We start from the raw sequence: 27,454 nt of genomic DNA, 5'->3' as shown, positions 1-27,454 counted from the left end.
TTAGGGAGTGATTTTTATTGTATTAATATAAAACTATACAATGCAAAACAATACAATAAAAATATGATGTGGTAGGCATTGAAGACAGAAGAGATATTTTGTGGGAAGCTTACCTCAATAGGGATAAATGGGATCAAGGAAAAGAAAAACTCAAATGGGATAAACTGGGGCCTTGGAAGGGGCTCATTTTTCATTCACTGGAAAAAGAGTTCTTTATATTTCCTATTTTATATGAAATAAAGGAAAAGGAAGGATCAAGTGTCATTATGGAGATTCTAGTCTTCAGTGACTTTGAGAACTGTAGACAGGTGGCTATGTGGATCCATGCCAGATGAAGTCTTGGTATTATCCTGCAGTTGTGCCTTTTTGTAAATCACTATCACCGTCACTGGCTTGGATTCAAGAGGTTGTTGTGCTGTCACTGATGAAATAAAAAACACACAGTTGTCTTATATAAGTACATTCTCAGACCTGACACTAGACTCATCGTAATTCCTAAAGACATGTATTTTCCTAAAGAAATATAAGAAATATATACATAAAATTATATATAAAAATTAAAATTAAGCAGTCTTATAAAATTAAGCAGTCTTATAAAATGGACTGCCGCCAGGTAGCTGTGACTCACTAGGCTCAAAATAATACTAGCTCTAGTCTCAGGGGAACTTCTAGCCCTGTTAATTCCTTGTTTACAAATTTATTTTACATCCATTATCTTACTTAATCTTTAGAACAGTTCTAGGATTTAGACATTATTTTCATACACACTTTACTTATTTATTTTTTAAATATTTATTTTATTTTGGGGAGAGCCAAGGGGGGCAGGGGCAGAGAGAGGGGGACAGAGGATCCGAATTGGGCTCCGTGCTGACAGGCTGACAGTAGCAAGCCCGAAGTGGGGCTCGAACTCACGAACCATAAGATCATGACCTGAGCCAAAGTCGGATGCTCAACCGAGTCACCAGGTGCCCCCATCCACATTTTAGAGATGAATAAACTGATACTGAGCTAGTATAATTGGCCAAAGGTAACATAGTTGGTAAACAGAGGCACAGGAATTTACATTTTGGAAAGCTGTTTAGCATCAAGTCAAGTCCTTTTTTCTCAATGATGCCAGTTATTTTCAACCTGTTTCAAAGAGCACTGGAATCCTGTGGTGCCTCAGGGATCACTGGGCAGAAAAAGGAAAGAGGAGGGAATAAAACAGGCAGTGCTCCGTGCCCCTCACTCTGGTTTTGACCAAATCACATCTATTTTATATCTACATATATGTTACACACACACACACACATATATATATATATATACACATGTATATATGTGTAAAATATATATTTTTATATTTTATATATTATAAATATAAATACATAATTATGTATTATACATAACTACATATATAAAAATATAATATATATATACGAGACCCATTTAAAATTTTGTTTGAAAAAATTCCCAAACACTATATCATACCATCATGTCTCCTAATGCTATCATGATCCACACTAGAAACTTCTTGAAGCCAGAGACCTCATCTTATCCTTTCTTTAGTCTCGCAACAGGGTGAGACCTCCCTTGACCAGTGAACCAGACTTCGGAAGAAGGCGCAGATGGAAATCATTGCCCTGGGGATGTGCTCTGGGCTCCAGAACAGCACTGGCTAAGCATCTCCCATGAACCCTGACAACCTTGCTGTCTGTTTCTCACCAAAGCCAATTAAATTATTCACGGTACCTGCAGCATTCTCGCTGTTATCACAGCTCGTTGAGCTCTCTCCCAAGAGGGAAGTGATGTCTTCCCCAAATATCTTGAGGCAGTTTTCAATGAGAAGTTGTACAAGAGAAACCTGTAACACAAAAAGACAAAAATGAGGCACTTTTTTTTCATATGGCATAGTTACAAATCACATTTTGTATGTGAATCTTGGATCTAACAAAAAATGTGAAAGAATTCTGAGGAAAAATTCAGACTTGATAAAAATATATAGAAAGCAGAGTTCTCTAAGTAATAACTGTGATACTTTCCAATATAATTTGGGTACAGATTTTAAAATGCTGTTCAAAAGTGGGCTAAAGTTATAATTTGTGACCTTGTTTAATAGCTAACATTTTGATATCAATGGTTACATCTTGAAAACTAGGATAATTTTCAAAGTATAACCTACCTTATTAAATTTTTCTTTTCAAAAAAATTTGTTTCCAGTTTTATTGAGCTGTAACTGACGTATATAACATCTTATTAAAATTTATAAAACATAGATAGGGGTGCCTGGGTGGCTCAGTCGGTTAAACGTCTGACTCTTGATTTTGACTCAGGTCATGATCTCATGGTTCAGTTTGTGGGCTTGAGCCCCAGTCAGGCTCTGCACTGCTAGTGAGGAGCCTGCTAGGGTATCTCTCTCTCCCTCTCTCTCTTTGCCCCTGCCTTGCTCTCTTTCTCTCAAAATAAATAAATAAGCCTTAAAAAAATAAAACAATAAAGCATTGACAAAAACTTATGAAATTCACTTCTTAAATGAAGAAGTATCTTAAACTTAGGAAGCAGTGACTTCTGTTTTTTTGTTTTTTTGTTTTTTTGGTTTTTTTTGGTTTTTTTTTTGTGAAGGAAAACTCATGCAGCTGGAGAGAAAACATGGCTGTCTGTCTGCAGTACTTCCTCATGTATCACCTTGCTTCATGCTCGCTTTCTGGGTGAGCTTGGGGAAGAGCTGTGATCTTATTAAGCATGTTGTGGCTCCATTAGGATATTCTGGAATCTTTTACCAGTTTCCTTATGACATAGCAGAGGCAAAATAGTAGCCATGTATTTTTCTAAATGAACCACAACTGGCAGAGGAAGGCCGATGTATTTGGAGCCATGGGTGCTCATGTTGCCCAAGCCACCTAAGATGTGCCAGTAATGACCAGAGGAACTGGATGTGGTCACCATTGTGTAGTGAGGAAACCATGGCTTTGCCCAAGGTTACATGTCCCTCAAGGATTAGGCTAAAAGTTGAACCTTGACTTGTCAAACTCCAAAGCCCAGGCTCTCTTCTGTTGTATCATGGCACTCCTCTCTGGTTTGTTCAGGCAATCTAGTGTTTAGTCTCCTGGATGGGGACAAAGCCACTCAACTTCTCTGAGTTCCCCACTTAACAACACCCCTTGCCATACCCCACCAGAGCAAGACAATGGACCCTGCCTCTTCAGGGCAGCATGACAAAAATGTGCACTTTACGAAACTGATCCATCAGAGTTGCTACTGCAAATTTCAGGTTCAAAGTAGGGATTCTACCCAGCAGAGGAGAAAAATGAAAGCTCTCATTACCTTTTTTATGAAGTTGCTTTCTAATCCCAAGCTGCAGGAATTAGATGAACAAAGAATGCTTGGGGCTATACACACTGATAAATTGTAAGCTGTCATCTGATTGGATGAGGAATGCTGCTCAATGTTGTGTAACACTCCAAAAAGGTATTGCAAGAGAACAACATTCACTCTTGGCAGCTGGTCTAACAGCCTAAAGTTAGAAAAATGCACTTTTAAATAAGGCAAGTCATTTCACTTAGGAAGTTGGAAATATAAAGACAGGGAGCAGAGTACTTCATTGTGTATCTAGAACACAACCCACTGTAACGGAGTGCCAGGCATGAACGTATACAATAATGTTTCACTGAATTCAGTTCCTGAACCAGATAAAACTTCTCTGGTTAAATGTTTGACAAACTGAAGTTCGTATCACTGGCAGTTGATGCTGGAGCAGCCCTTTTAGCTCAGTGGATTTTGTCTACCAGTTTCATATATTCAGAAGGTATAACATGGTCAGGGATTCCACATTAATAAGATCAGGAGAAACATAAGAATTCAATAATAGCATTAAGGCATGCCTCTGTTTTTAAGTTGGCCTCCATGGGTGTGAAGAATTGAAACTCTTTGGCATTATTTTAGTGGACAAAGCTATAAACTATAAGCCAATATTTTTCTAATAGTACGTTGGTTGTATTTTTGAGACATGCCCAGAGTAGAGTAATTACTACATCATTACCTCTGGGCTGCAGTTACTTTCTCCATCTCATTCCCTTGATCAGCAACAGCAAGCCATTTGTCATAGAGATCGGATGAAAATATGCTTCCTGGGATATTTCGAAGAAAATCCTTATGTAGATAAAAATAAATAAGTAAATAAATATAATTCTTATAGAAAATATATACTGGAAAACATTTAGTTGAAAAATAGAGCTCAGTCCCCATTCCTTCACAGATACCCAAACTGTGACCCACACAGAGCTTGGTTCTCACTCTCCGTTGACTTGCACACACACAAGCAGTGCTTGGATTTTTTCCCAACTAAAACTTAAGAGCATAAAAGCAGAGCCGAGGCTTTGGTAGAAATGAAGATAAAGCTCCCTTCTATCATCTGTAATTTACTCTTTTGTGTACATTTTAACAAACTACTACAAAGTGACAGGTCCAGAGATAGACCATCTTAAATTCTATTTGCTTCTTGGACAGAAATACACATACCCATTTTTGCAAATAGCAAATAGCACAGTGCTAGCTCTTTAGACACAGTGCTAGCTCCTAATTCTAGCAAGAAAAGTACTGAAACAAAAAAAAAAAAACACACATGTGTGCTCTTGCATACATATCAGGAAAGAACTAAGTCTTCTGACTTGAGGTGTATGTGCTCCTTGGGAGAATGCTACTCTCATACTTGCATCATTTTTCCTTTTCTTAACTGTATAAAAGTAGACAGTCTAATGGCAAACTCATTGTCATCCTTGTGATATATTCCTTTCTAGTTTAGGCCAATTCTCCAGTTAGTTTGACGTGATATTATGAAGGTCGAGGTTGCAAAGCCTGATTCTCCACCAAGATCAGTCAACTTTATGAAGAAAATACCTTAGAAATGTCTATGAACCATATCCATAAGTGGCCACCCCCTTCCTAGTCTGTGCTTATAACATGGAAATAGGAAAGAATCTACAAACTCTTGGTAGAAAAGCAAGGCAACACTCATCTTACTATTTGCATACCTGGTGTATCATCATTCTTTCCCCTGTTTCTTGATGCCTCTATGCATATTACTGGTATATATTACTATGGCCCCAGTGTAGTTGTGGTAGCTAAGTCATTTCTGGACTATTTCTATTTATCATATGGTCAAACATTAATGGGAGATCAGGAAAGACCAAACGTGACTGAGATTCTAAGATAATTTTAGTAACTTGTTTGTAGTCATTACTACATTAACATATTTTTGTTCAGAGCTGTTAACAAGTGTCAAGATGGATTAAGTTCTTTCTCTGTTCTATTATTCCTCTTATAGAAATGTAACTGGATACTTGTGATTTAGCTGTACCATTTCAAAATTAATCTATTTTTTGTGTAAATCCATTGAATTTTCAGAATTCCAAACTAATTTTGTCTATTGCACCCAGTTTAAAAGTTAGATTTATAAGAAGAGGCATGTGGCAGGAAATGGTTACCATGTGGTTTTAACCTTGGGATGGTGGATAAAACATGACAAATATTAACAAAGGATGCCAAGGATGGTAAAGGTGAAAGGTACAATTGGTAGTCGTTCTATGCTTTTAAAGTACAACACATTAAAAAACATGGGAAAGAGTGATTAAGTGGACAGACATTTTGGTGGCCTCATTGAGCCTTTTTTGATTCATCATAAACTTATTTTCAAATGTTTAATATGAATTTTCTTTTGGAAACTTTGCCTTCATTGTTATGAGGGTGGTGAGAAAGTCATCAAAAGCAGGACATTTGTTTTGGTAAATATTCTGTGTGTGTAAGCATATATTTTTGAAATTTATTATTACTAGTATTAGTATTTTGCATGGTGTCTTCAGGAGTGAAGGTGGGGAGGGTGGAGTGTGATGAAATATGGGGTTTTTAACTCCTAAAGTAGCTTCTTTAAATTTTGACTTTGTGACGTGTATTTCAGTTTGTCAGATACTTAATCTATTATGCCTATTATGGTTCTTGGGCAATCATGATGAAGGACACCAATAATAGCTTCAGTTACTCATGTGTAGATAATGCTAGAACTTTCCCTACCTTTAAGACAGATGCTACCACAAGAACAGATTCACTGTCCAAGTTCACTTTGTCCCCAGAATTTAGTTTCTCCTTCAGGATTCTGCATGATTTCATATTGGCTGATTTTCTGAAGATGCCTTCTGTGAATGGCCCTTTTTGATTGATAAAGCAAAGCATATCCTATAGAAAGAAATGAAAAGTACATGACATTTCATATCCATAAGTTCAGAACACAAGCTTGCCTCCTTTTTGAAAGAGCTAGGGAATGTGACCATACTGTGTTTTAGAGCTGGAAGGACTAAAGTAAATTTGGATTTGTTTTTTCAGCGTCTTTAAATATATTGTCTACCCAAAAATACACTTTACAGTCATACACTAAACCATTTTAAACACTTGTTTTAATCAGATTTTTTCCTTTTCAGTGAATTAATACTTTTAAAAAGTTAGTCTCTGTGTCAAGGCCTTTGTAGAATCACCCTTCTCTCTCCTACCCCACCATTCTTCTTTCATTGTTCCCTTACATACATGCTATTCCCCAAGTGTGGGAATCTCTTTGCCACGCTCATTTTCCATTTGCTTATTCCTCTTTAAGTGACTGTATACTCCATTCCTACTTCTTCTCCTTCTTTCCCTCTTTTAAAATCAGGCTCAAAAACTCTCTCCTCCTTCTCTGATTACATTCCCTTCCCATGAGTCTTTCATTGCCTTTAGTTGTACCTTCATGTCCTCTGTCTGCAGTGTAGAAAGATAATAGGGGTTGGAGCCAGGTAATCCAAAGGATCTGAACTCTGTTATGCTACTTATCTGGTGTGTGACCCAGGGCACATACATTTTTACTGAGGCTTTTCTAATTCATTTGTGAGTTGGGATGATGATATTCATAGCTACCCCCTAAATTTGCTGTAGTGCAGGGACTGGGGTAGTAGCTAGCATGTAAGTAACATCATAAATTTCTTCATATGTAGCATAACATTCCCTACATCTAGTATAGTGCTCAGAGAAACCCTGGATACTCAATAAATGTTAACATTGACAATTCAGTACACCAATTTGAGATAGGACAGGCCAAAGTCTGTGGCTTTCATTTGACATATTCTGTTAGTATTAACAGATTCATATTTGCCAGAAGATGAGTCACTATGCTTCATGAGATATTTTGAGTTGTACGATTGAGTAGACTCAGCTGAAGGAGACTAATATGAGCTCAGGAAGGCAATGAAAAGAGAATGTAAAGATGAGATAGACTCTCAGAGATTCATGCACACAGAGTCCATATTTTGGCTGGTCTGAACAGGCTTATGTGGGTCTTTGTGGAAACAAGGAGAATGGACAAGAATTATCTTTTCCTGTTGTATTTGCCTCATGACTCCGCAGTACCTAAATCAGATTTTATTCTTTGAAATAATAGAAACAAAGCTTCTCAGCCAAATCCAGGAACTGGCTAATTATTTTTCCATTTGGTTGTAGATTTGGATGAGAACACTCGGCCTCTCGGGGCTCCCCCTCCTCAGGAGGGCTAACAAGAGACCAAAATGAGACCTACCAGAATGGGGGAGGGCAGGTGGTCATTATCACACACATCCATGAGGGAAACTCCGAAGAGCTGTGCTGGCTTTGCAGAAGGTGGAGCTGTGCACTGGCTGTCCTGGCAAGCTCTGGGGCCCCACCTAAGGGCCCAGTTTATGAAAGGATTCCTTTTAACTGTCTTCTGGCCTGAACCTAAGGAAGAAATGAGAGGAATAGTAGTAGTAGAAGTTAATTAACCTTAATTTTTTCCATTTATGTTTTACTGCATGTTCATTGCTATGGCTAGAAGAGGGAAATTGAGTCATTTGTGTAGTATTCTCCACATTCTGAAATTGGCTAATACTATCCTTATGGTGCTACTGTGTTCTTCCCCATATCCAGCAAACTGATAGTTAAAACTGGAGACTTGATCAGACTCAGGGTCAATACTTCTGGTGCCATTTACAACCTATTATAGTGCATCATGAGGCACTTAGCCTGTAGTTGTTAGTGTCCTCTTGTTAAGTATGATCAGTGGATTCAAGTGTCAGATCCAGTTTTAAAAGCTAAAAAGATTGAGTATTCAAATCAAGCAGAGTTTGGTAATCATCTGCTTTCACAGTGAGTCTTCTCCCAGACTTAGATTTCCTCTTTGGTTTTCTGAATGTTCCACTGTCTCTGATCAAAAGGATCTGCCTTTCATGACACAATCTGCCTGACCCCACTTCTCAGCCAGCCTGAGGCTCCTCTACTCTGAGCCATCTCCATGGATGACTTTATGCGGGGGCGGGGGGTAGGAGAGGGGGTCCATGGGAAGTAGTCTTTACACGCTGGCTATGTGGGAAGATTATCCAGGTGGCTGTGTTTGTTTGTGTGTTTGTTTGTTTGTTTCTTTCTTTCTTTCTTTCTTTCAAGTTTATTTATTTTGTGAAAGAGAGAGAGAAAGAGTATGTGTATGCAAGTGCATGTGAGCAGGGGGAGCTGCAGGGAGAGAGAAGAGAAAGAACTCCAAGCAGGCTCCACGCTGCCTGCACAGAGCCCAGCTTGGGGTTCGATCTTCCGAACTGTAAGATCATGACACTGAGCGGAAATCAAGAGTCAGCCACTTAGTCAACTAAGCCACCCAGGCGCCCCCAGGTGGCTGTGTTTCTTGTGACACCCCACCAAGCTACCTGGAGATGGTTTTTAATTATCCAACACTCCCTATCAAAGGCATGCAGAAGAAGAGCTTTACAAAGAAAAGGTGATCAGCAATGGAAAAGCTGAGTTCAAAGTTTCTACTGCTCAGCTATCAATGTTTTCCTTATAAGGTACCTTAACATTTGTTTAAATAATCTGCTTAAATAACTGAGTTCTTTAAAAGTCCAGAGAAAAGTCAAGTTACAACTTGGATAAACAGATGAGCAACATTTCACCAAATACCCTTAAACACCCATCCACTGGCTTCTCTGAGATGTAGTGAGGGCATCACTTATGTGGGTGGCAACACTCCTGGTGCTTGATCAGAGAGACCACATCTAAGAACCAGAAGTGTCCTGGCTCTGCCACTTAGACAAGTTGCTCAAAAATCTTTAAGCTTCGGGTTGCTCAAATTTAACATAAATGATGCTACCTACAACTCATTGAACTAAATATAATGTACTACTCAGCACAAGGCTTGGCTCATGGCAGCCTTGATAAAAGTAATTTCCTTGCTGAGAGGGCCTAGGGCAGTCTAGATATCAGTCTCTTCCCCCCAAAGGAGACCTCACTCCCATTCTCGGTTTCATTTTGCAACCTCTAGAAGGTATGCAAACATGAAGGAATGCCACCACTTTGCCTAACTAAGGCTCTTTCTTCCCATCTTGAAGTCCATACCCCTGACATTTTAAAAGGAGTGAAGGAAGAAAGCAAATACATTCTTAAATCTAGAAGGAGATTCCTGTACATCAAAACGTACAAATGTTTGCTTAAGATACAAGTTAATATATAAATTGAGTTGTATGCAACCTGGTTTCCCTACTTTTACCCTAGTTTTATTATTTCGAAACTATCCAAATATATTCCATTATTGAGCTTTAATTAAGAATGCTTTTAAGAAGAGTGTCGTATCCCTTGATACAAAGCCATAAATCTAGCTACTCCATGAGTATATACAGAAAGCAAATACATGGGGAGTCTGAGTGGCTAAGCGTCTGACTCTTGATTTTGGCTCAGGTCATTTCATGGTTCATGGGACTGAGCTCCATGTGGGGTTCTGCACTGACAGCGTGGAGCCTGCTTGTGATTCTCTCTCTCCCTTTCCACTTGCCCCTCCCCCATTCATGTGCACTTTCTGTCTGTCTCTTTCTCTCTCTCTCTCTCAAAATAAACAAACATTTAAAAACAAAAAAGCAAGTATATCTGAAGTCTTATACTTTCTCAAAGACATTTTTGGGCTTAGCTGGACCTTTTGTAATGTACATTATTTGGTGTTAGAGTTCACGTTGCCTCTGTGACTAATAAAAATATATGCCATAGACATGAAAAATATGGGAATGACTAAACAAGCTAACTCGATAGAAATCTATCCTTTCTCAAGGATACTGGCAAGATTTGGGTTAGCACTTCCTAATGATCGAGTTAGAGTATGAATATTAAAAAATAAAATTTTTGAAACTTTGAGCTTATAGAATAACAATAATAACAATAAAAATACTTCCTTTTTTGACCCCCAATGCTTCTCAGGTTAATATCACATTTTCATCAGAGAATGAAATATCAATGAGGGAATATTGGCATGGTAGGGAAAAATAGTAAGACAGAAGATTAAAAAGCCCTAACCATAAAGATCATCTAGTTCCAGTCTTGACATGGGTCTGAAACAGATGTGGAAAGTGGGGGTAGAATTAAGAGTTCAGTTCTAACTAGAACCCAAGGCCACTTCAGCCTAAGCCCAGAATAAATGCAAGTCAATTCTGTAACTCTTTACTCCACTGAAGTTCTTCTGTTCCAGGTGTGTTTAAGCCACATAGACTAGACATCACACCTCCTGTGATGGCCTGAGATACTAGACAAAACCCTGGAATAGGGAAGACAAGTTTCTAGACCATAAAACTCTTGTGCTCTAAGAAGACACACAGATGTGTACACACATAATACTATGTAGAAAGTGCTCTGGGGATACAGAGAAAAGAGTAAGGGTCTACCTAGAAGAATTAAAACAAATGACCTTCCAAGAAGTGAGTCAGGTCTTGATTTCAGACCTTTGGGAGTTTCTCTAAGCCTCATTCTGGGTGGGTATTGGGTTCTTGCCTATACTGTCCCTCCCCACCCCCACACGGAGAATAGGCCCTGTGTCATGAATTTGTGTTCAAGAGTGGAGATATGAGCTAAAAGAAGGCACTTGAAGGAAGGGAAGGGGCTCACCTTTCCCTTGCTGGTTCTGCACTGGGTGTCTGGGCTTCAGGATGAACTGGCCTTGCATCTCTGGGAACCCCTCCTTTGGAAGGAGGGGCTCCTGGAGGGTGGAAGGAGAGATGGAGGCCTCTGGTCCCTGTGGCAGCCGTGGAGTAGATGGAAGATGGCTCATTTTAATTCCATAGGGATGTTCATGTCCTAAATGGAGAAAAGTCTAAATGTAAATTCAGGCTGGTGCTGATGGCTGTCATCAAACCTACCTTAACATGAGTGTGTGCATCGCATTGGTATATGCTGCTATTCTCCTGTGGATTCCTCTCCCATATACCCATATACACCATATACCCTCTTATGGGGGACACGCTGCAGAAATCAGGTGCTCAAGGAGAAGATGTTAAAAAGAGAAGAGAAAAGTTAAATCATGTTCCTTTGCTTGGAATACATAGATACATCAGTGCATTGCTCTGCACAATGTTGGCTTTTGCTGTTTCCATCTGAGAATATTTAAGGCCTTCTAGTTTCTGCCTTGACACTAACTAGATCTGTACATCTTAGGCAAACTACTTGACCCCTCTGAGTCTTACATTCATCCTTTGAAATGCTTACCCACAAACTTATAAGGATATGAGTAAATATATTAATAAAAATTGGTGATTAATATTTTTCAACAATTGAACATAGTATTTAAAATTTTTTTTAACATTTATTCATTTCCTGAGAGAGAGAGAGAGAGAGAGTAGGAGCGGGGGAGGGGTAGAGAGAGAGGGAGACACAGAATCCAAAGCAGGCTCCAGGCTCTGAGCTGTCAGCACAGAGCCCGACGCGGGGCTCGAACTCATAAACCATGAGATCATGACCTGAGCTGAAGTCTGACACTTAACCCACTGAGCTACCCAGGCACCCCAGTTGGCCACAGTATTAAGACTTGCTATGGTCACTATTCTCTCACACATGATATCAGTCAAACAGATTTTTCATTTCCTTTTGTCAGTTCTAGAGCCAGAGCTACTCAAGGGTGATGGGATGGGATGGGTTGCCTTTATGCTTTGTGCTTCCCTCCCACTGCCACCCTCCCTACCAGGGCTATCCTGCAAGCAAGGATCAGAGGGAAGGCTGTACTGTGTTGGAAACTCAGCAGCAAAGTGCAAAACGGTGTTTACAAAGTGGAAAACCACACCCCAAATCATGAACAGTTGCCTGCCAAGTGATTAGTTTTGCTCTTTCATGTTTTAAATTGTTTCCTCTCCATAGAACTTTCAAAAGACCCTGTGCTGTGATACGGATTTCAGTTTTTAAGAATAGAATGAAAGTTCTCTTTCTGTCATTTTTGATTTATTATTGTATGTAACTTGGGGAGCTTTTGCTGCTCCTTTTCATCTGGCACAGATGAAACGTCAATGCTCGGTTCACGAGAACCACAGTGACTTCCCTCCTTTAAGGCAAAAGAAGCTCCTATGACAGCAGTACAACCAAATCACCAAGATAGCCAGGAGCCAATCCACAATTGAGAATTGAGAGCACGTTAAGAAACACATTTTGAATGCTGCTAAAGGATCATCATGAATGACAGGCTCTTCGGATTCCTTAGAGCTGCCTTCATGCGTGAAGCTGTTCCAAGTCTCAAAAGTTATCATCTACATTGTTTTATCTAAATCAATGCACTTTATTAAGATAAATATATTTAAGTATTTAATTTTTTCCCCTTTTATTGCTGAACGACTTTTGCAAGATGTCAGCGTTAACACAAAAACTTTAAATGGTGGAGTCAGCTATGTGGTTGGTGATTCTCTGAGAATATATGTTTCATAGAAAAAATGTGTTTGTTTAGACTTCCAGGTCAGTTGAAGATATTCTTTAGATCACTTGAAAAAGAGTAATAGCCTCACAGGATTATTAAAAGGATAAAAAATGCATGTAAGAGGGAATGCTCTAAGATTTCGAGCAGAAATCATTGTCACTATTACTATACATTACTGTACTTCAAGGTCTGCTACAGATCCTGTCTTCTTGTTTTAATTTTTCTATTTCTGGTAAACACTGAATAAATTTGCTAATCCAAAGATTTTTTTTCCTTTTCTTTTTTTCTTTTTTAGATCACTCATGCTAATCACTATTTTAGGAGAGGTGCAATGTGTTTATCAACAACCTTAAGAACCATGCTGGAAAAAGCTTGAGAAACAGCAAAGTACAGGTGGTTTAGTCAGTGAAGACTGGACGAGTTTAAATGTGATTATCTCATTTTCTTTATTATGCTGAAAAACTTATGGGCACAGGACAAGTGTTCGGTACATATTTATACCTGGATTCAGAGACATGACTGGATTTTAGAGGATTCTCAAAATAGAGGCTACTTAGTAGTTAGGAAATGGAATTCAAGACTGAAATATGAAAAATAAATGTATGGGAAAAAGAAATTCCAATCCATTTTGATTTCATACCTAAGTAAGTGGGTAAATAAGTGAGTAAATAATAAATAAATAAAAACTTTCAATACAGGTCTATTTGTCAGGTAAAAAAATGATAGAGAAGAAAAATTTACATTTCTCTCCCCAACTAGACCATAAGATGCTGAATGAAGAGATGTTATCAGTGCCTGGTAAAGAGTAAGTACCCAGGAATTATTTGATAAATGTACGAGTGAATACTGCATGTGATTTTCACTTTTAAGGGTATTTAAGCTAAAGACAGAACAATCATTACCTTGAGACTTAGAGTTACAATTCTGAACCTACTCAATCCCATCTTAGATTGTCCCTGACACTTACCAATTAGTGGTTGTGGGGCTTCTCCTTTGCCAGAACTGACCCACAGCTGATAGTCTTTCTCAGAGCCCTTGGAAACAAAAAGATTATGCATCACAACAAATCTTTCACAGTACTTGAAGAACACATTTTCTTAGCATTTCTATGTTTTGAAAAAGAAAGAATTAGGGCCAGTATAAATGCTATTTGGTCTATGGAGGTAGCTGCAATTTTTGAGTTAACAACACTTGTTAACTTGCTCCCCTCACAGCCTCCAGTAGACCTTCTCAGATTCTTGTCATTTCTTGATAAAGGCTGGAGAACCACAGTACAATCCAGCCCTCACTTTGTGGGTGGCCCTTGGCATAAGAAACCACAGTTGTGCCCCTTCACCAAGGAGGAAAAGTCTAATCTCAGAAGTCCTGCCTTCTGCTGTCTCTAGACTCCTTGGATAATGTTGGTTTTTGCCTCCAAATGTCCCTGCACAGACAAGCATATTGTCCAGAGAGCCACACACCCTGCCATGACGATTCCCGAGCAAAGTAACTTGAAAGGCCATAATAGCTCAACAGCCCTGAGCAGACAAATGCCCAAGAAGCTTTGAGGAGATAGGAAGTGAAGTCAAGCCCCACTACAGGGAGAGAAGGGACAAGAACTCTAACCTAGAGAACAAATCAGATGCAGAAAACAATTACTCTGTGAAGAATTATTGCCCAATAATATTGGAAATCCCACTTGAAACTAACAAGTCTAAATTATAAAGATTGCTGAACTATTTTAAACAGTTTTCTAGGAGGATAAAGTAAAATATGTTTGAAATGGAGTTGTTGATGATAGGTACTATGCTTGTCCTTGACTTCTGATTAAAAATCATGGCCTTGCCTTGAGGAGGGTCAGAGGTATGGAAAGAATCACAAGCGCACACACACACACACACACACACACACACACACACACATACACAGCTAAATCAGCTCAAAATTGTATTGCAAATAGGAAGTAAGAGCTAATAAGAATCTTTTCTCTTAAGGTAGGGTTCAGAAACACTATGTTGGAATCCCTTAAATCAGACATACATGAGCAAATAACCCGAGTTCTTCATTAAAATGGAAATTGTTGTCTAGTGAGATGGGTCACTTCAAGCAAAGGAAAATCATAAACATGAAATAAAATGAACAATATCATTAATCAGTCTTCCCAACTTCATCTCTAAAACCACTCACTCTCTTTCCAAGATTTAATTCTTACGCAGGGTGTATATATCATACAGAGATGTGTATGATATACAATCGTAAGCATTGTTAGAAATCAATGTAGAGATGTGTTTTACTCACTACATATCAATTCAATTTTATTTCAAATGTATTATTAAATTTTGTTTTTACAGAAATAATTGAGTTCTTATGCCAAATTCTGGTTGCCCTGAATTTTTAAGGGCCTTTATTATACCATTGGTTCAGATAGAATTTCAATACAAATCTTGTAATTATGTCATGTCACAATAACAAGACACTTTCACATTTACAGAGGATTTTATACAAGAAGCTGTGCTTTATAAGTGCTCCCTCAGTTTTGTCAACCTGACTGTCACCCTCTCTTTTCCCTTACAAAGCATCCCCTCAAATATACCCTAGGGTGCCTGGGTGACTCAGTCGGTTAAGCATCCCACTTCAACTTAGGTCATGATCTTGTGGTTTATGAGTTCGAGCCCATGTCGAGCTCTGTGCTGACAGCTCAGAGCCTGGAGCCTGCTTCAGAGTCTGTGTCTCCCTCTCTCTGCCCCTCCCCTGCTCATGTTTTCTCTCTCTCTCTCTCTCTCTTTCTCTCAAAAATAAACATTACAAAAATTAAAAAAAATATATCTACCCATTTCTTTCATCAAAAAAAAAAAATTCAGCAACTCATACTAGCCCCATCAAAACGTAAGGAGCTGAAACCAAAACTGGATGAAAGTGATGTGTACACAGATGCCCCCAGATCCATGTTCTCAGTCAGAACTTGTCTTCTTTACCAGTTCCGAAGGGGCATTAGCAGTCTCATCCTTAGGACCTATATCAAGGGGATGTAGCTTCTAGCCATGTGGTCTTCATGTCAACATTTACAGCAAAACATGTAATTTAAGACTCATTAAATTGAGATTGAGTCCTTGGGTGATGACCAGGGTAAATAGTGATGGGGAGGAATCAGGAAAGATGACACAGAAAGAAGAGTCCACTAGAGAAGGAAATATTTAGAAATTTTGAAATATTTTACTGTCTATGTATAGAATGTATACAGTGAACTGCATGTTGTTATTAGCACTCTAAAATTATAGCCCAATTTTTTGCTCTGATTTTGAATTTGCACAAAATTGAAAATGGAAATACCAGAAGGGCGCCCATGTATATAGCTTCACTGCCTTCAATTTCTCAATTTGGGGTGGGGAGCAAAATATGGCTATGATATCTTTAATAATCAGCTGCTTTATAATGGGAGATGCACAACACACACTCACATACACACACACAAATCTCAAAGGTCAAGTTTGGTTTTTCACTAAAAATAGTTTGCAGGCAACTTACAGTTATTCCTAGCATTGGTAGTGACATGTTGATAATGTCATTCGCTGTGTCTGAATTTGCCACTGTTACAGTTATAGACTATAGAAAAGAAATAAAGAAAAATTGCTATAAATTGAAAAAAATTGAAACCATGTGACTAATTACTGTCAAATTATTACCCATATTCTAAAGGCAAAGCTTGCTTTCAGGTAATGACAAAATAAAGCACATGAAGAGCATACACTCTTAATTATATTTTCGTTTCTTTATATAATATGAAGCCAGTGGGAAGCAGTAAAACATATATTTCTCTTAAAGGATTTGAGGCATACAAAATACAGAAGCTTAAGCAACAAAACAAACAAACAAAAGAATCCCAAGAAGATGCATGGGCTGATCCTCAGCTCCATAAAGCTAGTTCCAAAATGGAGCAGAGGGGATAGTTTAAAAAAGAGGAGCTGGATGTTTTTCTCTTTTCCTGAGTTGTGTTTTTATAGTATGGCTTTATTCATTTGCAATTACACACTCAGTTTCAGCAAAATCAGAATAAGAACTAGCTATAAAAGACATTTTTAAAAAATTACTATTTGGTCAGTACTTTCTTTGTGTCAGGCATCATAGTTACTAAGGTTTTCATTGTTGAAATCTGTTGAGACAAATAAAACCAAGGAGTCTAGGAGGTGAGATTGAAAAGTTTAGAAATTTACGTTCCATTCCCAACTCTGCCAGTGAGTGGCTTATTATTTATAATAGCTCTCTACCATACCTTACATTGAGAAACTGCTCCACAAAACTAGGAAAACAGTTTACAGAAAATTACCTGAAAGGGATTAATAGGATTCTGAGATATTATCTATAAGACTATCTGAATTCCAAAAGACATTTTAAAATAAGACAATATGAGGGGTGCCTGGGTGGCTCAGTCGGTTAGGCCGCCAACTTCTGCTCAGGTCATGATCTCATGGTTCATGGGTTCGAGCCCTGCATCAGGCTCTGTGCTGACAGCTTGGAGCCTGGAGCCTGCTTCGGAATCTGTGATTCCCCCTCTCTCTCTGTCCCCTTCCCAGCTCATGCTCTGTCTCTCAAAAAAAAAAAATAAATAAATATAAATAAATAAATAAATAAATGTTAACAAAAAATTCTTTTTAAAATAAGACAATATGTAACCAATAAGACAATATATAACATTATTAAGCAATGAGGCCTATGTCCTTTGATAAAGAGTGCTTAAAGAAGGCAAACAGCAAAAGTGGACACTCATAGGCCTTAAAAATACTAAGAACAGAGTTAAAAGAAACACTTTCATAATTCATTACTTGGCCTTTCATTGTATTTTTCTTCTTATGAATGGAATGGAATTATTTGATATGTCAGATGGCTATGAAAGTTGATAATCAGACTTTTATAAACAAAAGCATTCATTGATTTCAAACTACCTGTAGCTTTAAGGAGTATAAAAAAATGTTTAGAACCCAGCAGCAGAGATCAGAGCACTCAAAGTCAGGGATGTAAGGGGCTTCCTATGCTAAATTATCTAGGAGGATTCAAAAGTCTGACTGGGTCTTAGCTTGAGATTTAATTAGAAGTAATGGTTCTGCTATTTTTTAAGATGTCTGAAAACCTTTCAATACAACTTAACAAGTCTCCCATGAAATCTTTTTAATGTAAAAAAAAAAAAGATCTCTTTTGAAATGCTAATATCACTCCTTAATTTATTTGGTCTGCCAGATAATGGTTTTCATGGCATAAGGAACATACTGTGTTCAAAATAGTAATTCCAAGGATGTATGTAAATTTTCCTGCGTGTCGTATGTTCTCCAAAACACAAATTTCAGTAGATAGAGCTCTTTATAAACAAATAACTTTTAAAGAAATAAACTGTTTTTTGAAATTATTTAAAAGAAAGGGAAATGTTGCCTTTTTTTCTCATATGAAAAACCAGGAAAATGTGATCAATTCTCAAGAGCTAAAGCCAACTCTGAGGTGATCTAGATATTCAGATTGTTAGGCAAAAACAGCAATTACAATAATGCTCAATGATCCAAATGAAAATATGTTCACAATAAACAAAAAGGGATGCATCTTAGCACAGAAATTAAATATATTTAAAAATAGAATTTTTTTTATCTGAAAAATATCTTAAAGAAAAAATTTACTGGCTAGGGAACATTGTATAATGGGGACGACAAATGGCAGTCAGTGATTTTGGAAAATAGATAATAGAAATTATCCAGTCTGAGGAAGAAAAGGGGAAAGAAAGATTGAAAAAAATTAACAGAGTCTGAGGGAACTGTGAACAGTATGAAAGGGTCTAATACACATATAATTGAAATCTCAGGAGAGAAGAAAGAAAATGGGGAAGAAAATATTTGAGGTAATAATGACTAAAAGTCCCCAAGTTTGATGAAAGACAAGTTTATAAATTCAAGAAGTTCAGAATATGCCAAATAGGACAGATTCAAGAAAACCATGCTTTGATACTTCGTAGCCACACTACGAAAAACCAAAAATAAAGAGAAAATCTTGAAAGTGGCTAAAGAAAAATGACTAATCACTTTCAGAGGATTGGTGTTTGAATGACCCCAGACTACTCATCAGAAAGCACAGAAACGAAAAGAGAGTGCAAAACCTTGAAAGGGCTGAAAGGAAACAATTTGCAAACAATTTGTATCCCCAAAACTATCTTTCAAGAGTAAAGGTGAAATAAAGCCATTTTCAGATAAAAGAAGGAAATCTGCCTACACCACATCTGCACAACAAGAAATGCTGAGGATGGTTTCTCTAGGATGAAATGAAACTGTGTTGGGGGAAACTTGGATCTTAGGAATGAATGAAGACCATTAGAAATGTTTCTTTTGTGTAAATTATACATAAGTTGATTTTTAAAAAATTTCAAAGTAATTTTCCATGAAGCATTCTGAGTGTAACCCACTCCCACAGTTGAAATCAAAGCGGGCAGAGATGAGAATGTGCTCTGCTGTGGAGAAGTCTCTGCTCTCGTCTCCATTCAGTGCATCTATCTGGTGCTTGGAAACAGATCAAAATATTTGCGTGGCCTTTCCTTTGGCCAGGAAGTAACTGTCTTCAACTACGTCTTTTTCCACCTTCAAATACTATTTTGTGTGATCTCGAGCTACTGTAAAGTGTTACAGAAAAAAAAGTGTCATTTAAAAATACCCAAAAATATCATTGTAAATGTCTTGGCTACTGCACTACAATTTCAGAAATCAAACTTTATACAAATAACCGGGGCAATTGGTTTGATTTTTTTTTTCTCCAGTAGCATAAAGAAAGTGAGATAGAAATATGCTGATCCCTTAAAAGTGTCATCCCTCTGAGCTCAAGTCAATCCTGATATTCCTTGGAACGAAAGACCTTTCAAAGCTCCTCTGCATTGGACATAAGGACTGAATGTAATACCTGACCCTTGAGTGGATCCTGTACTAGAAAGGAGACGTTATCAAGGTCAACTGACAAAATGGGAACACTAATGGCGTGGTAACACATTATACCAATGTTACATTTACTAAAGGTGATAACTACAGGGTGGTAATAGAAGAGAATACCCTTATTCTTAGGAAATACTTAGGTTTAAGGATAAAGGGCCATGGTGTTGTATGAGCCTCAAAAATAAGTGTATACATACACATAATAGAGACAGAGAAAGAAAAGAAATGGTAAAGCAAATGGAGTCAAGTGTTGCAGATAGGTGAATCCAGGTAAAGAGTACAGGGGGTGTTTTTTGTACTATTTTTATTTTTGCAACTTTTCTGTAAGTTTACAATTATACCAAATAAAACATCATGGGGAAAAAAGAACTGTGGAAACAATCCAAACCATTCTGTACATAAGTAGTGACCATTGGAACAAAATGTTTTAATTCTAGTAAGATATACCTGCGTGTGAAAATCACTTTACTAGAAGCCACTGTAATTGCTATTAGAAGGATTCAGAGAAATATTATGGGCATTTAACATGCAATATTTTTCCATGCTTACGCACTGTAGCTAGCTTGGATTCCTCTTGCTTCATATTACCTAAGTCACTTTTTATGTATACAAAGACATACGTGTAGACAGGGAAATCCATTTTCCAACATGGCACTTTTTTAAATACTCTCTCTTCCTCTTTTTTCTTTTCTCCTTTCTACCTCCTTATTTCTTTTTCCTTCCCTCCCTCCCTATCTACCCCTCCATCTCCATCTCTTTCATTCTGTCTGAATCAGGAACTTGGAATTTAATTTTTAGTCTTAAAAACACTTACACCGCCACAGTTCTCGATGTCTCCAGTGAAGATTTGGAGGGGAATGCTTTTTTGCTGGTCCTTCTCTTTGGCTAGATTGATGTACCTAATCAAATTCAATAATAACCCAAATTGAGTAGGATGAATTAGCTATTAGCTTACTTTCAAATCAATCTATGTTGCTAATATTTTCAACATACTGTGTCATTTTTTAAAAGCATGTAGGGGCACCTGGGTGGCTCAGTTGGTTAAGTATCCGATTCTTGATTTTGGCTCAGGTCATGATCTCATGGTTCGTGAGATCAAGCCCTGCATTGGGCTCTGTGATGACAGCATGGAACCTGCTCAGGGGATGCTCTCTCTCCCTCCCTCTCGGCCCCTCCCCACTCACTGTCTCTCTCTCTCTCTCAAAATAAATAAACATTTAAAAAAAAAAGCATATAAATAAATAGCCAAATCAAATTATGGGCTGGAAGAAAACATGCAAAAATATTTCAGGAAAATGAGACATGACTCAAAAAACAACAGATCACTGTCATGATGTGAGATCTGAGCAGCAGATCCAGTGGTCAAAGCTTTCCTACCTAGACTGGAGGGCCCAGCCCCTTCCTGGGCTCCAGGGCAGGAATTAGCAGTTGCTTTGACAATCAGTGAGTAATCTGCACTTAAGGAAATGTATGTTTTGAGAATAATGTTAGCTCCAATCATTAGGTTGGAAAGAAGGGGAAGATGAGAATGATAAACAGAACTTCATCAAAAATAAGCAAAATATACGTAGAAATGAGAGCACATTATCTGCAGTGGCAGCCAGGGTAAATCTAAATAAGAAATTATTTGGAATAGTCTAATAATACTAAGGAGAAGGAGAAGAGTTTGAGGGCATGGTTTTGAGGAAATTTGCATTCTCTTATCATGGGTTAAAGAATTAAAATATGTATACTGACAAAATACCTTTGAAGGAAAGAGCACCATTTTTCCTTTAGTTCGGAAGACCTGCAATTTAAGAAATGGGAATAAAAATCAAACTCAAACTATTAAGATCACCATTCAGACAAAAATAGCAGCAGCCAGTTATTATTGATGTGGTTGCATGTGTAAGTTGTACTCTCCTCACAATCGAGCTTTTGATGGACCCTGCTCATTTACGAGCAGTATTACAATAATGGGAAATAGACCCTAAAGGGGAAGAAAGGTTGGTTTCTAATCTAAACGCTTAATTGTAACTATGTGATGCAAGCTATGCGATCATGGGCATGTTGCTTAACCACTCTGAGTTTCAGTTTCCAGAACTGGAAAAAGTTAATTTTACCTTAGAGTGTTCCTGCCCCTGCAAGTGCTATCAAATATAAAGAAACATTATCATTCAAATTAAATCGTACTTAAGAAATTTGGCATTTGGATGGAACTATCTTGGCCTAGAAATAAGAATATCTTTTTAGGAAAAAACAGCCATAATATTTTATTTCTTTATACATATTAGCATATTGTAATATGTTAAATTAGTTCCTAGAAAACTTACTCTTCATTACTATGATCCTCTGAGCAAAATCAGTCCATCTACGGCTAAATTACTAAAGGTTATTTTCCGTGCTAAAGTTTCCCTAGGATTTAGTAGCAAAAAATGCGAATGTTTTAAACCCCATTCATATGTGGACTTATCACTTACTAGCATTTTTTTTTATTGTGGTAAATTACACATAACATTGAACATTAGTGACCTTTAGTACCTTCTCACTATTGTGCAACCATCATGACTATCTAGTTCTGGAACATTTTAATCACCCAAAAGCAAACCCAGTGTCCATTAAGTAGTCGCTCTCCATTTCCCACTGTCTCCAGCTCTTATACCACACTTTGTTTATTTGCTGATACACACTTGGGTTGTTTCCATTTATTATTATTATTATTATTATTATTTTTTTTTTGCTTATTATCGACAATGCTGCTATGAACGTTTGTGTATCAATTTTTGTATGAACATGTTTTTAATTTCTCTTGGGTATATATCTGGAAGTGGCATTGCTGGGTCATATGATAATTCTGTTTAACTTATTGAGGAACCATCAAACTATCCACAGTGGCTGCCACATTTTATACTCCTACCAGCAACACTGCTCCCCACTCCCTCCATCACCATTTTCAAGACCTGTTTCATCAGAAAAATGGAACACCCATTTAGCATCCCAACCTGCATGGACATAGCTTCTAAATATGTATGCCAATCTGCAGAACAGTAATAATAACAAGTAACAAAAGCACTAGGTGCCAGGCATTCTTATAAATGCCGTATATATATTTATACAGCTTTTTAACTAACCTAACGTGCAAACCTGGCTTCCGCATTTTCTCTCTCATTAGGAAAAAAAAGTTTCTTGGAAATTCCCTAATCAAAGACTTTATATATTATCAACTGAAACTATTTCCTTCCATTTGCAACATGGAGAGGCCATTAAGCAATAGGAACTGATAATCTTTTCAGAAATATGTCATGGAAAAGAAGACATGCAGAGATGATATACATCCATATTTCTTCCCAGTAAGTTTTGAAAATTTTTCATTATGTCAACAGCTGCATTACAGAATTTAATAAATTAACAACTTGTAAACATTTTCGTTGTCTCATCTTTATGATGACACGTGAGATTTTGGTGGAGTGGGGCGAGGAGAAGAAAGAAGGGTGATGTGTTCATGTGATGAACACTCACTCATTATGTAAAGCAAGAATGAGACTTGGGGTGTGGTTGTTTCAAACAACAGATGTAAATGTTGCATGACCCCTGTAAAACCAGGAATGTCTCTCAGGATGCCACATTCCCCATCCTCATGTCAGCCTGAAAATGTGTCTTGCACAACTAATCTTTACTCCATGAAATCAAACTTTTGCTTTAGACTGTCACCTCTCTATAGATACCAACTAAGATAATCTGTACATGGCAATTCAGGCAATCTCATATTCGATGGCACAATTAATTTATTTGTAGTAATTACATCTTATTTTTAAATGAATTAACTTGGGAATATAAAAGCAATTTTTCAAATTTAATTGGACTATTTAATAGTACTTGCTCAAGAGAAACATTCCTGTGATTTACAAACACAGAGAACTCCCTGGGAATTAGGGGGCAGGATATTGGAGTGAGGCCCTAGAACCACACTCTCTTGATTCTCTTTCCACATACCCCAAACACCCAACTCCTCAAGTGGCTCCTAGAGCCCACTTGAAAAACCACTGATCAAAACCAAAGGAAGTGACTCCAGTAGTCCAGTAGTCCCCACTCTATGTTATCTTATTCCTTACATTTGCACATAAAAACCTTTTTGGAGAAAGTACAAGGCAAACAAGTGTCATTGATGGAGGTTCAAAAGTGAGTCACTGGCTTGATATACAATCAGGTTAAAATGTTTTCCTTTCTAACCCATGTAAATACAAGACCAAGCTGTAAGTCTTACCCGAAGGTGGCCACAAAGTTCACCGTGGGCCAGCCCAAGACGAAGGACCTCTCAGCATTGATGCTGGTATCTCCCACTTTGTCCGTACAGTTGGTTATCCACATGGTGCTCAGTGGTATTTTATTTTTTATCTTAAAGGTGTTTTTATAACTAGAAAGAAAGATACCCAAACAAGACGTCTGTTAGTTTGTTTCGTAAATGTGATGGGGGCAGCTGTGCTCGTGAGACACCAGGGTTCGTTGCTCCAGGGCACAGTGTGCCTCCCTCATCTCTACTACCCTCTGTGCACAGCCCAGCAAAAGGTTACATGGGCTTTTACAAAGCGCGTGTTGAGCAAAGTCTGGCCTAGGAAGACCCTCAAAACACTTTCCCTAGCCATTTTTCTGAATGTTGAGTATTAAGTAGAGAGTACGTATTTTTTTTTTTTTTAATTTTTTTTTTTTTCAACGTTTTTTTTTAAATTTATTTTTGGGACAGAGAGAGACAGAGCATGAACGGGGGAGGGGCAGAGAGAGAGGGAAACACAGAATTGGAAACAGGCTCCAGGCTCCGAGCCATCAGCCCAGAGCCTGACGCGGGGCTCGAACTCACGGACCGCGAGATCGTGACCTGGCTGAAGTCGGACGCTTAACCGACTGCGCCACCCAGGCGCCCCGAGAGTACGTATTTTAAAGCATTTAAAGAAAACCATTAATTCATTTATTGTTGTTAGATTTGTTACTTATTATTACATATAATTTTATGGTTATTGTTACAGTTAATTATTCATTTATGTCTTGCTTACTTCAAAAAGTATTTGAGGGCTGAACAAAAATACACAATACATTATTTTTTTTTTTTTTGAGAGAGAGAGAGAGAGAGTGCACAAACACAAGTGGGGCAGAAAGAGAGGGAAAGAGAGAATCTTAAGGAGGCTCCATGCCCAGCACAGAGCCTGGCTCAGGGCTTGATCTCATGACTGTGAGATCATGACCTGAGCTGAAATCAAGAGTCGGATGCTTAACCAACTGGGCCACTGAGGCGCCCCAGATAAAAATAGTTATACAGTTTTTTCCTACAAGAGACAAACCAAAAGCAAAACATAAGCTTGCATCAGAAAGATTTAAAAGTTATTTTCAACCTTAAATAAAAATATATACTGTCAGGGTGCCTGGGTGGCTCAGATGGTTAAGCACCAGACTTTGGCTCAGGCCATGATCTTGCAGTTCGTGACTTCGAGCCCTGCATTGGGCTCTCTACTGTCATCACAGAGCCTGCATAGGATCCTCTGTCCCCTTCTCTCACTCTGCCCCTCCCCTGCTTGCTCTCTCTTTCTCTCTCACACACGCACACACACACACACACACACACACACACAGACACACGCACGCACACACATGCATGTGCTCTCTCTCTCTCTCTCTCTCTCTCAAAAAATAAATAAAAACATTAAACAAAAAATCTTTTGGGATAATATTTCTACCCTTTGCCATGGCCTGTGTAGACCCTGTGTGACTGGATCCCTGAATACATCTGATCTCATGCTCCATACTTTAGGCTCCAGTCAAATCCACCTTCCCTGAGCCGCTCCCCCCAAGGGACCAGGTGGCACCCACTTAGGCCCGCTTAGTCCCTCATCCTAGAAGTTTCAGTCATCTTGTCTAGGAATGTGACTGCTTCTCATCTTATCTAGTTTAAATGCTGCCATCTTGGAGAGGCCCTCCTAGACAACCCCTGATACCTTTTCCCATCTTCTCCACGTGGCACCCTTCTGCCGGAAGCACTAATCACAATCTATACATCCCCCCCTCTTATTTTTATCATTTATCTGTAGGTCCCAGGCAAGAGAGACACTACCTGTCACGTTCTCAACTGTCTTATCTACAGGGGCACGGTACAAAACAAGACTTCCATAATTGAATGAATGAAGGATCAAAACACTTGCAAAAACAAAAGAAAAACACAGTGTTTTCTTACAGTAAAGGCTAATGGAAATGTAACTTTATGATAATCAGAAAGGTGTATAGCATAGTATACATACTCGGTATTAGTCATCAGCAACAAATCATTGAACAAGAAGAGGTGCCGTTTCTGCCTCCTCCAGCCTTGCTTGAGTTCAACAGGGCCATGGATAAGCAGGGTATGGGTGGCACCCTCAGATGATGTAGTGTTTTCGCTGTGGGCGTCCATGTCAACAGAAGAGCTTTCCCTGCAAATACATCAAACACCATGGAGCAGCTAGTTACTGAGTCAAATATATACAATATAGTTTTATGCTAAATGTCAGGGTTCACACAACACTAAAAATTAGTCTCAACCTCCAAAGCAAGACTCCAGAGCTCAAACTCAGGAATCACCAAGTTATAGGAAGCTATCAAAAGAGACAAGATCACTTGGGGAGTTGATACAGATGGAGACAGTTTCAAGGACAAAGCCCTTGGGGCATGCCAACTTTTAGAGGTGGGGAGGAGAAAGCCACAGAGCTAATCACGAGCTGTTATTTGGGAGGGGAGAACCAAGAGGCCAAAGGTAGAAAGTATTATAAGAAGGTAGACCACTACCAAAAAACAAGACAATTTGTGGCCTAATATAAAATAAAATGATGTTTGTGAAGAATTAAGTACAACTTGGCTTCATGTTAACATAAAATGTAGATAACTGAAGATCCTGGAAAACTGACCCCAGTCTTATCTAAATCAACATTCAAACTTTGGGGGAAATTCTCAAAGACCAGCAAAAATCATGGAAACATCAAAAAGTTTCTAAACATAAGAGTTTAGCTACTACTTGGCTGAGCTATGACTCTGACAGGACTTTCTGGTCATCATGGGTAAAACAGCTAAATTGTACAGAACGCAAAAATTCTTTCATAAATAGGATAGATTATTTCACAGACCAGAAAATTTTCTCTCATGGAGCCAAGAAAGTGTCTTCCCCCCAGAATGTAAAGCTGCCTCCCTTCTGCTCAGCAGCACTGAATCTTATGAACATGAGTAGCTTTTCATGAAATCAGTGCTGAAGTTACGAATTAGTCCATATGCGTTAGAAGAAACAAAAGAGAACAACACTTCCAGTTACTGTCAGTCTGTTTTGATGATCAAAAATAGTATATTAAAAGACTACCTTATAAGGTGAAGCCTTGAATGACCACCTAAAAGTTCAGCATACTTTCTGATTGACGTGAACATCCTTTTTTCTTCAGTTCTTGGCACTGAAAATCGAAGTGAGTCTACAGCACGTGGCAGAGTACTGTAAAATGCTTGAAGCCTGAGGATTCCACAGTAGTCAAGATCACTGCCATTATGATGTCACGGTTCTAAGGCTTAGTTCATAACTGACAAACTGACATACTTGTTTCCCTGATTCGGTCTCTATCTTTTGGTTTTTTATTTTGAGCTAACTGTGGATTCATATCCAGCTGTAAGAAATAATACAGACAGATTGCATCAGTTTTTTACTCATTTCCCCCTAATGGTAATATCTCTCTAAACTATAGTACAGTATCATAACTAGGATATTAACATTGATACAATCAAGGTACAGAACACTTCCATCACCATAAGGGTCCTTCGTGTCACCTTTTTACGGCCA

At 38.2% G+C, this 27,454-nt stretch overlaps 1 protein-coding gene across 1 annotated transcript; it reads right to left on the bottom strand.

Moving 5' to 3' along the window:
* Positions 1-27,275, bottom strand: LOC102971225 (rho GTPase-activating protein 20-like). The gene is made up of 14 exons (XM_042982689.1): positions 26,987-27,275; positions 25,905-26,072; positions 23,885-24,034; positions 21,386-21,427; positions 20,456-20,540; positions 16,214-16,291; positions 13,677-13,743; positions 10,921-11,109; positions 7,571-7,746; positions 6,046-6,207; positions 4,019-4,128; positions 3,304-3,493; positions 1,732-1,843; positions 1-421 (listed from the first exon to the last, which is right to left on the bottom strand). The coding sequence occupies exons 1-14, from the start codon at positions 27,049-27,051 to the stop codon at positions 276-278; spliced, it is 1,740 nt and encodes a 579-aa protein (XP_042838623.1). The 5' UTR covers positions 27,052-27,275; the 3' UTR covers positions 1-275.
* Between the last annotated feature and the right edge of the window lie 179 nt (positions 27,276-27,454).

The sequence above is a fragment of the Panthera tigris genome, chromosome B1 (assembly GCF_018350195.1).
Source record: "Panthera tigris isolate Pti1 chromosome B1, P.tigris_Pti1_mat1.1, whole genome shotgun sequence".
NCBI lineage: Eukaryota > Metazoa > Chordata > Mammalia > Carnivora > Felidae > Panthera > Panthera tigris.
This window is presented reverse-complemented; position numbering and strand designations above follow the sequence as displayed.

Coding starts and splice junctions, on each gene's coding strand:
- LOC102971225 (XM_042982689.1), bottom strand. CDS start 27,051: ATGTTCACGTCAATCAGAAAGTATGCTGAACTTTTAGGTGGTCATTCA. Junction 4,129..6,045: donor TGGTAGCATCTGTCTTAAAG/GTAGGGAAAGTT, acceptor TATCTACATAAG/GATTTTCTTCGAAATATCCC. Junction 1,844..3,303: donor AAAGCAACTTCATAAAAAAG/GTAATGAGAGCT, acceptor TTTGTGTTACAG/GTTTCTCTTGTACAACTTCT.